We start from the raw sequence: 10,386 nt of genomic DNA, 5'->3' as shown, positions 1-10,386 counted from the left end.
TGTCCTGTTCTTCTTCACAGTTAACGTTGTTCTGAGGAATCCCACACATCTTTAAATAGAGCTTTCGTTACAGAAATTAAAACAATTTCCAGATGGTTCCGCTCTAGCTCATCTGTGAAGCATCTAGAATATAAATATAAAATTAATAAAAAATTATAATTAAAGAAAAAAACACATCAAACCAAACATGTTTAGGAAGCAAGTTCATTTCGGTCAGTTTTCTTTTCAGCACATCAAGACCGGACTTTGAACGTTGTAGTGGTTTAACGCCAGCCAGGACACATATTTAACAGATAAACTTTAATTTCACCCTCGTTTACAACCTGGTCCTGCACATTGGATGATGTTACCTGAAACTACATCACTCACACGTGTAAAGGTCACTGGACCAATTTCCTTCGCATTAACATCATCATAAAACTAGGTCAAAATTTTAACACTTCCAATACATATCCCCTTACTGCATATTTTTGGTTGGTTGGTTGGTTTTGTTGACGAGCGCTTTTCCCAACACGCCGCCGGGGTTTGCAGGTTGTGCTGGTACCAGCCCTGCTCCGCCCGCACCGGAGGGGCCCGGCCCGCCCGGGGCCACCCGCCCGCCCCCACTCCAGCCTCACAGCCGCTTTTCCAAACAAAGACGCCCTGGGGTCTCGCGTTACCGGATAGCGCCGGTACCCCCGGGCCCTGCTCAGCCGGCGCCGCCGCGCCACACGAGCCGGCAGCCGCAGCCACCGCCGCTCTCCGGTGCGCACGCGGGCGGGCTTGGGAATGGCGCCCCACGGAGCACGGGACACCGCGACCGGACGGAGGCGGCACCGGCCCGCCCGGTGGCACAGCCCGTGCTGCAACGGGGCAAGGCGCCAGGCCGCCTCCCGCAGCGCCGCCGCTTGCCACCCGCGGGCGGGGGGTACGGGCTGTGCGCGACGGCCCCCCTCAGCGCCGCCGCTAACCGCCACCCGCCGGCGGCCGCCCAGGTAAAGCCGTTTCGGCCGTGACTGACGACCCCGCCCCCTCGCACGACCCCGCCCCCCTCCTCTCCGGGCCGGGGCCGCGCTCCCTCAGGCGCGGCGGCTGCAGGCCCCTCCCTGCCGGGCGGGCGGGGGCGGTGCCCGTGCGGACGATGGCGGCGGCGGGCCGGGCCGGGCCCGTGGCGGAGGCTTAGCGGGCGCCGACGGGGCGCCGCTCGGCATGGCCCGCGCCCCGCTGCTGGTGCTGGTGCTGGCGGCCTGCGCCTGGCTGGGCCCGCGGCCGGCGCGCTGCCAGGAGGCGCCGCAGACCCCCGACTGGCGGATGACGCTGAAAACCATCCGCAACGGGGTGCACAAGATCGACGTGTACCTCAACGCGGCCCTCGACCTGCTGGGCGGCGAGGACGGCCTCTGCCAGTACAAGTGCGGCGACGGTGAGGCGGAGGCCGGGGCGGGGCGGAACGGGGCGGGCGGGACCCCCGCGGCGACCCTTGCCCTCCCGCCCGCCGCTCACTCCAGGCGGCCCGGCTCGGTCTGGCCCGGCTCAGTCTGGCCGACCGGGGCTGTGCGGGCTGGTGGCGGCGCTCCTGCCGCTCCCGAGCGCCGCTTCCAGGGGAACGGGGCGCAGTAGTAATAAGTAATAATAACCTCAGTAATAAGTTCTTGTACCCCCGTGTATATGTGTAGATGTATAAGTATAACCTGCCCGGCGGCCTCTCCCCGGCCGCCCCCGTGGCCGGGCGCCAGGCGGGCGGTGCGGGCGGGGGGTTCACGCCTGTCCCGCCGGCGCTGAGGGGCGCCCCGCAGCGGGGTCCCACCGCCCGGGTGGGCGCCTCGGTCCGCCCCGGCCGCGTCGGGTGGGCCTGCCCCCCGCTGGGCTGCGCTGGGCTGTGTTGGGGGGGCTGGGGGGCTGGGGTGCGCGTTGGTTAAGCCAGGGGATGGGTTCGGTGGTGGCACCCTGAGGGGCTCCGCCGGCGTGGCCGGGACACCCTGACGTTTCCTCACTGTACCAGAATATGCGCTTTGCAGATACGTTTTTTCTTCATTGTTACTTTTAATTTTGGCCTTAGTTTGTTTCTAATACCAAAACAAGGTGGAGGGTCACTTTTCAAATGAACCCCAGAACCTTCCTTAGCTTGGGATGCAGAACTCCCCATCTGGCTGCGCTAGCGAGTGCTCAGGGAGACACGGCTTTAGCAGTCTCTACCAATTTAAATTTTATTAACCTTATAGTTGTAGAAATAAAAAAGATGTTTAATTCCAGTGTAAAAGGTTAAGCTAAAAAAATCAGCACTACTGTTGTTTGCATACAAGGCATAGAAGTATTGATGAACTTGCTCTAAAGTACTCTTTAATGTAATCCTACATATTGTACACTTAACTGACACATCAATTTCAGTAACTCAAGCTCTTTTTTTTTTTTTTTCACTTGGGAAGGTAACCTTAACACTTACTTGCTCAGGTGTCTTGTCCCCTTTTTTTTTAAAAAAAAAAAAAAGTTTAGCACCCGTAAGCTGTGATTTGGTAAGGAATGTAGATTTTCACAGATGCCTGAATATATGTTTAAGTTAAAAATAGAACTGTCTTAAGCCAAAAAAATGCCTGTGGTGAGTTTGAATAGATTTTTTTGCACATAATTTTAGTACTATATTTGAGACATGACAAATTACCTTTTTCAGGATCAAAGCCCTTTCCTCGCTACGGATATAAACCATCACCACCAAATGGTTGTGGATCCCCTCTATTTGGAGTTCAGGTAAGTATTTCCATTTTGGGGCTTGTTTTTGTTTCTTTCATACATCAGCTTTCTTCATCGTAGGGGTATTTTTCCCTCCCCCATTCTAAGGATGAGACAGCATCCATGTACAACTCCCTGCTTTTATCAGCTCCAACACATGTATTGGTAACAACCTACGGAAAATGTATTATAAACGAATATGACGTAAACATTTTCATCACCGACATAAAATATTATAGGGATAAAATGGAATGTTGATGATTAATTTGTAATTTTTTAAATGTTTGGTGTAGCATTTTGTTCTCACGCTCTTGAAAGCGTTGAATGACCCCAGCGGTTGCCCTGTGAGAGCAGAGGGTTTGGCTCTTGACTCTTGCTGTCCTTGCTGACACTAATCCATTTTCCTTAATGTTAGAAAGAAAACATAGGTTAGCTTATGTACTGAGGCTGGCTGGGATGGAGTTAACTTTCTTCATAACAGGCTGCATGGTGCAATCTGTGTTTGGGATTCTGGGCTAAAACTGTGTTGATGGTTTCGGCTATTGCTGAACAGTGATTGCACAGCTTTGGGTCTTTTTCTTTTTTCCCCACTCTGCCCATCCACCACTCCAGAGCATAGGCTGGGCAAGACGTTGGGAGGGCACACAGCTGGGGCAGCTGACCTGAACTGGCCAGAGAGATATTCTGTACAATGTAGCGTCATGCTTGGCTACAGAAACTGGAGTAGTGGAAGGAGGGAGGCGGGTAGGGGGGTAGTGTATGTGCTTGGCTTCCAGGGTGGCTGTAGCTCAGAGACTGGCAGGGCATCCAGCTGCTTGTGGGATGTGGTTGAACGATTGCTTTTGCACTGCTTATTTTGGGGCATTTTTTTTCATTTTTCATTCATCTGTTAACCAGTCTCTATCTCGACCAGAAGTTTTCTTGCTTTTGTTCTTCCTATTGTCTCTTCCATTTGGGGGGAGAGGGAAGCAACTCTGTGGGTGCTTGGGTGCTGGCTGAGGCAAAACCACCAGTTTACTAGAGGTGAACAAAAAAATACAGAGATAAGCGAATGACAGCTGCATTGATTGCATTAGCTTTTAATTTCTAACTGTTACAGTCTGTTCATAGGCTTTATCTTTCTTGGCTGAAATACTAATGGAGTCAGGGGCGGGGGGGGTTGGGGATTTCTTTACAGTTTGACATTGGTATCCCTTCGATGACAAAGTGCTGCAATCACCACGACAGATGCTATGATACTTGTGGCAACAAAAAAAATGATTGTGATGAGCAGTTTCAGTCCTGCCTCTCCAAAATTTGCAGAGATGTGCAGAAAACACTTGGAATCTCAGAGAGTGTCCAGGGTAAGTGTGAAAAAGCCTTTCTTTTTTTTTCAATTTTAACCAAGCTTATTTGGCAAAGAATTTTTGTGCAGTGCAGTAATGCCGTATTTTCATAAACTGATGCCATTGCCTTGTGCCTCTGTCGTGCCACCCAGACACTTGTAGAGCAGAGCAATGACACAGTGTAGGAAAATGATGAGGGTTAAAACTAACCTTGAGGGGGAAAAAATAATACTTCCCATTTAGGAGTATGAATATGGGAATACAACTTGATCAAAATGCTTGTATAGTTCTTGCATTTACTGTATTTACTGCAGTATGGTAGCGTAGCTGAATATTCAGTTCTGCTGGGTAATTTCTAAATGCCTACTATGTGTGATTGCTACTAAACTGTAGAAAATACTGAATTGTTTCCTTTTATGAAATAATCTATTGTAATATTACATTGTCATAGTGGAAGTAGTTAATGCTGTCCCTTCGTAAATAAATTTTCGGGGGTTTAGTAACAGACCATATGGTAACTCCTTCTGTTTGTTGGCCTGCATCTGATGAATACATGTATATAACCACGCTTTTTAACTTGGACAATATCACTTCTATGTAAGTAGTCCCACTGAGAGCAATAAGTTTTTAGAACAAGCCTGTATTTGAACGTCTCAGATTAATTTTACTGCAAATACGTCATTGCATTAGCATTTAGTGCCAGAATTAGTGAATCTCTGCAATTCTGTTGAGCTGCTGTTAAAATAGCAACCTCTGCATAAACTGGGATGCACAAAGTGAGAGGGGCTTGTCCTGCCAGCTGAAACCAGGACACAGCTCTTCCATCTTTCCAAGGCTAAGTGATGTTTCTAACACTGATTTCATATGCAGTGAATGTTCTCGTTTGCTTTGTTTGGCACATAAAAAAAAATCTTTTAACAACTTAAAATGATTCTGTATTAGTTCAGTCTTTCATTTGACAATCTCTTTGCTATGCTTAGAGAAGATTGCTTCTTTTTTAGAATCATTCTCAGTTTGCCTGAGTAATTTCTGTTATTTTCATATTCCATTCAAAGAGTACTTTTAACTGAACTTCTCTTTGCTTGCAGCTTGTGAATCAGCTGTTCAGCTGTTGTTTGATGCGGTTATACATTTAGGATGTAAACCATATCTGGACAGCCAGCGAGCTGCATGTATGTGTCGTTACGAGGATAAAACAGATCTCTGAAAGAAGATTCTGAGATCTCATGGTGTAGAAGAAAGTCAAAAGACTCAGCTGGAACGAAGCAAGTGTTTGGTTACAAAGCTTTATGCTTTTCAGACAGTAATATATTAAACACTGACATTAATATACTGGTTTGAAAGTCACTGTGATATTCTTCCTCATGTAAAAAAATAAACAAGTCTTCCTTCTCTTCTATGTCCCTTTATGCCAGAAGCCTGAAAACTAAAATAAGTTTCCTTTGGTGTATGTCCACTCAGGGTATGCTATTGTAAAACACTAGTGCCATTTTAAAGTTTTTTAAGAAAACTCCATAATGAGGAAATCGGAGGCACAGAAGACTAGTATTGACTTCTCAGATGATTTTTTAATATAGGTCAAATTTTATGTTTACTAGCAGTCAGTGCATCCAATAGATCCAACAGGAAAGAGCGTTTTGTGTGCGTTAATATGGCATCTTAAACAGTCTGTACTTTCATGCTTGTGGTAGAATTGCCTTCAGTTCTCTTTGATGTATGCTCCTGTGGGTTTGTTTTTAACAAAAACCAAACCAAAAAAAAAAACCAACACAAAACAAACCAAACAAAAACCTCCAAACCGTCAGCAAGGGTATACATCTGCACTACTATTTCTAGCTGGTTCTAAATCAATCTTACTTCTGCAGCACTTTCCAGATCAAATATGTTGATCCTCCTAAGGCCTGACCACTAAAATGAACAGTTTGCAACCTAAGGATATACTTTTGATTTGACAAAATGGTGGAATGTCATTGCTATGTTATTTTAAAAATTAATCAAATGTTTATTTTTTAAATAAAACATTTTGTGATGTGTATTATATGCTTAGAAAGGATATATTGTTCGAGATTATTGATTTATATTTGTCTTGTTGCACAACTTGGTTACTGTATTCATCTTTGCTTTCATTAGTCCATTCTGATGAAAACTAGAGGAAAGTTCCACGGTTGGGTCAGTATGCCCAACAAACCTTTTTATTTAAAATGCCCTCTGTGAGGCAGACAAATATCTGAGCCTGTATTTCAGTCATCTGTTCTGACTCTGACTTCTCTAGCTGAAACCACCTGATGTCTGAATTACTTGGCATTTGTTCTCTGTACTGATCTTTCACTGCTTGTCTCCAGTTATCAGTCCTCAGTTAACTTTTGCCTTAGGTCCTCTGTCATAAAGATTTTCATTTGCTCTCCTGCTGCCCTGATTCTGCCTTAGAAATCCACAGGAAGAGGGGACTGAAAATTAACATATTGCATCTGTGAACAGGGCATGGCAACCATGCTAAAAGCCTGAAATTTACTAGACTCGTGGACTATACTGTGATTTCTCTTCTGGAAGTACTTTTATATGTTTTTTCTTTACCAGTTGTTTGTGGTATTTTTGTTCTTTACTAGAGCTTACTGTACATGACAGTGAATGTAAGTGCCTCATAGAATAAAGTTCCTGCTAAAGTTCTTTGGCCATGTTGCATGGTTTATTTTCATATTTGCAGACATGAAGTAGCACTGCAAGAGAAGTAGTATTACAGTTTTACAAAACTGTGCCTGAAGAACTTGTGGTTCCTCTAAATTTGGGGATGTTTATTTTCTGCCATAGAATTGAAACAACTCTGAATTACTGTGGAATTCCATGGTTGGAACCCTAAAAGGCTTTTAGCACCAAAGCAGGGAATGGTAATGGCATTGCTTGTTTAAAATAAAGTACCACAGTGAATCCAGAACAGTCAAATTCAAGTAGATAGCTGTTGAGTTCGGTGTAAACAAGCTTAAACTAGATGCTTGAATGAACACAGAAAATTTTCACTGTTGGAAGGAGCTGGGTTTTGTTCCCTTCTGTAATGACCTGTAATTACACCGCAGAGCCTTCCAGAGTTTCCTTCAAGCCATTTATAATACTAAAAAGAGCTCTAACACTGCTGGATAGCACTTCGATAGTTCTGTTTGCAAACCAGAGGAAGCATCTGACTTCTTCTAGGGAGCCTTTGCTTTGTGTAAGCTTTTCCTGTAGCAGAAATCATTGATTATAGTTACCTGCAAACTATACAAAATGCATTTTACAGGCCACAGCCCCACAATGAAGGCTAGCTATCATCCCCAGGATTAATCATACCATTATTGACTTAAGCTATTTATACATATATATATATGTTAAAAAAATATAATACTTGTCCTGGTTTTGGCTAGGACAGAGTAGCTGGTACAGTGCTGGGTTTTGGATTTAGGAGGAGAATAGTGTTGATAACACACGGATGTAGCTGTTGCTGAGCAGTGCCTGCACCAGGTCAGGGACTTTCCAGGTTCTCACACTGCCATGCCAGCGAGGAGGCTGGGGGAAGCACAAGAAGCTGGGAGGGGACACAGCCAGGACAGCTGACCCCAACTGGCCAAAGGGATATTCCATACCATATGGCATCATGCCCAACAGTAAAATGAGGGAGATGGCCGGGTGGTGGTGGCCCACTGCTCAGGGACTGGCCGGGCATTGGAAAGCGGGTGGTGAGCAACTGCATTCTGCATCATTTGTTTTGTATATTTTTCTGTCATTACTTTGATTTCCCCTTCCTTTTCTGTCCTACTAAACCACCTTTATTTTACCTTTTTTCTGATTCTCTCCCCCGTCCCAGTGGTGGGGGAGTGAGTGAATGGCTGAGTAGTGAGTGGTTAGCTGCCTGCTGGGTTAAACTGCAACAATACTGCATGCAGCAGCTCTTGGCATTTGACTCAATACTGCATGCTTTTATGTAGTCAGTAATGCTTTTCAAATATTGCAGTGATTTTTATTTTTTTTCAGGTTAAAGTCCTAATACATTTACCTTCCTCAGGCTATTTTTCTTTTCTGGACGATCTGAGCAACAGCAGTGTGTCTACATTCAAACTTTCTCCTTCAAACTGCAGTTCTGATTACACCCATAGTGCTTTTTCCAAAAACACCCACTTACGGTGGAGCTACCGCAACAATCTGAAAGTGTTTCAAAACATCTACATCCATGTGTAACAAAACCTTTCATATATTAAAATCAGCTGGAAATGCACACCAAACCCTACCTTAGGCTTCATACGTGGTGATCAAGTTACTGGTGACTCATCTGAACGCAGTGAGCAAGCTCTTAGCCTCCTGCAAAAAGAAGTGTGATTGTCTTAACAGGTTCTAAGCAAACCGTTGGACTGAGGAACATGGCTGATACAAGCTCAAACTGCTGAACAGAAGAAGGCTTGTTACAGAGTTCTGGATTTACATTGTACAGCTCCTGCTTCACACAGGATTCTTGCTACCAGTGCGTTCAGGTGCAGCTCTAGTGTGAGCTGACAGATCTGGCATCTGCAGTTTGCAAAAAAATGAACCTGCTCGATAAGAGTCTAAATGTTTCACAGTGGTAGACATTACGCTCTTACAATAGCATCATGTTCTAACTGAAGTATACACAAAGACAATTTAAACAACAGTTTTGTCTTGAACTAGCTGCCTGCTGACAGTCTGAGGATAACAGGTCCAAACAAGGAGAGGACAAGCAATAGTAATTAGAAGTATCCATAGCTCCTTTAACCAAAAGGGAGACATCTTGCATAAAAGATTTAGTTATGCAAGAAACTTGTGTAAAAAAAGACCAAAGAGACTGGGTTAAAATACCTCAAATCCCACTCTAAATCCACCTCATGTTGTGCTTGTAGCAGCAATCTCTAAGAGTGTATTCACACCCGAGTTTATCCTAAAGCCTACCTACAAATGGGCCTGATAGGAAATTTAGATCCACCCATGGTACAAATCTGCAAAGCTCTTATACAGAAGGATTTTTTTGTCATTAGTTTTGGTTTCTTACGTTTCTTGTTTCTTATGCAACCAATCAGTGAACAGTAAGTGCCATTTAACGGAAAGGTTGGGAATATCATAGAACTGGAAGGGACCTTAAAGACCATCTAGTTCCAGCCCCCCTGCCATGGGCAGGGACACCTTCCACTAGACCAGGTTGCGCAGAGCCCCATCCAGCCTGGCCCTGAGCACGGCCAGGGATGGGGCATCCACAGCTGCTCTGGGCAGCCTGTGCCAGCGCCTCACCACTCTCATAGTGAAGAATTTTTTCCTTTTATCTAATTTAAATTTACCCTCCTTCAGTTTAAAGCCATTTCCCTTTGCCCTATCACTACATGCCCTTGTAGAAAGTCCCTCTCCAGCTTTCTTGTAGGCCCTGTTTAGGTACTGGAAGGCTGCCGCAAGGTCCCCCCGGAGCCTTCTCTTCTCCAGGCTGAACAGCCCCAACTCTCTCACAGCCGGTCTTCACAGGAGAGGTGTTGCAGCCCTCTGATCATCTTTATGGCTCTCCTCTGGATGCGCTCCAACATGTCCATGTTCTTGTTATGTTGGGGGCCCCAGAGCTGAACGCAGAACTCCAGGCGGGGTCTCATGAGAGCCAAGTGGAGGGAGAATTGCCTCTCTCTACCTGCTGGCCACACTTCTTTTGATGCAGCTCTGGATATGTTTGGCTTTCTGGGCTGCAAGCACATACTGCTGGGTCACATTAGGCTTCTTGTCCACCAGTGCCCCCAAGCCCTTCTTGTCAGGGCTGCTCTCAATCCATGCTCTGCCCAGCCTGTTATTTGTGCTTGGGATTGCCCAGACCCACGTGCAGGACCTTGCACTTGCCCTGCAGCAGGCCACTATAACGTCACCTGTCCCTGCCCTGCCTTTAACCGTGACCCATAAGCTCTCAGTTTGGTTGGCTCTTCATCCCATCCCCAGATGGGATGGTACTCCACACACTCCAGCTGGTCATTGACATAGAGGGTGACACGTCCTCCTCATCTCCCCTGCCTGTCTTGTCTTTCCATTCCAACACTGCAGTCACAGAAGCCACCTCACCATGTCTCTGTGATGCCAACGAGATTGTAGCCCTGCAGGTGTGCGCACGCAGGTAACTCTTCTTCTTTATTCCCCACACTAGGTGCTGATGCTGGCTGAAATTCCTTTGTGCTGCTCCAGGTGCTCTTCTCCTGACCTGTGATACAAGCAGTAGTTGTTACAATGCCTTGGCACCCTCCTCACTCAGTACCTTGGTGCTCTCCTCACATCATCAAAGAGGACTGACGCAAGAGTAGAGCAAAGCTGCAAAAGCTACATCTGAACCTCTCAAGGGCTTATGTGTGGGTGC

General features: G+C 46.1%; 1 protein-coding gene and 1 long non-coding RNA gene across 2 annotated transcripts in view; one reads left to right on the top strand and one right to left on the bottom strand.

The window, feature by feature from the left end:
• The window catches only part of LOC130144671 (uncharacterized), a 178,074-nt gene that overhangs the window by 167,335 nt on the left and 353 nt on the right, over positions 1-10,386 (bottom strand). The window contains exon 2 of the long non-coding RNA XR_008820210.1: positions 7,618-10,233. This is a non-coding gene — a long non-coding RNA (uncharacterized LOC130144671). The remainder of the gene's footprint in view (positions 1-7,617; positions 10,234-10,386) is intronic.
• On the top strand, positions 1,083-6,698 carry PLA2G12A (phospholipase A2 group XIIA). Its single transcript, XM_056328685.1, has 4 exons — positions 1,083-1,402; positions 2,648-2,724; positions 3,884-4,049; positions 5,120-6,698. Exons 1-4 carry the CDS (start codon positions 1,189-1,191, stop codon positions 5,236-5,238), a joined length of 576 nt encoding a protein of 191 aa, XP_056184660.1. The 5' UTR covers positions 1,083-1,188; the 3' UTR covers positions 5,239-6,698.

This window comes from Falco biarmicus, chromosome 1, assembly GCF_023638135.1.
Source record: "Falco biarmicus isolate bFalBia1 chromosome 1, bFalBia1.pri, whole genome shotgun sequence".
NCBI classification, from domain to species: Eukaryota; Metazoa; Chordata; class Aves; order Falconiformes; family Falconidae; genus Falco; species Falco biarmicus.
This window is presented reverse-complemented; position numbering and strand designations above follow the sequence as displayed.

What these genes read in the sequence shown, in the direction of transcription:
- PLA2G12A (XM_056328685.1), top strand. Translation starts at nt 1,189, where the DNA reads ATGGCCCGCGCCCCGCTGCTGGTGCTGGTGCTGGCGGCCTGCGCCTGG. An exon ending in CCAGTACAAGTGCGGCGACG is followed by an intron (nt 1,403 to 2,647) that starts GTGAGGCGGAGG and finishes TACCTTTTTCAG; the next exon opens with GATCAAAGCCCTTTCCTCGC. An exon ending in CCCCTCTATTTGGAGTTCAG is followed by an intron (nt 2,725 to 3,883) that starts GTAAGTATTTCC and finishes ATTTCTTTACAG; the next exon opens with TTTGACATTGGTATCCCTTC.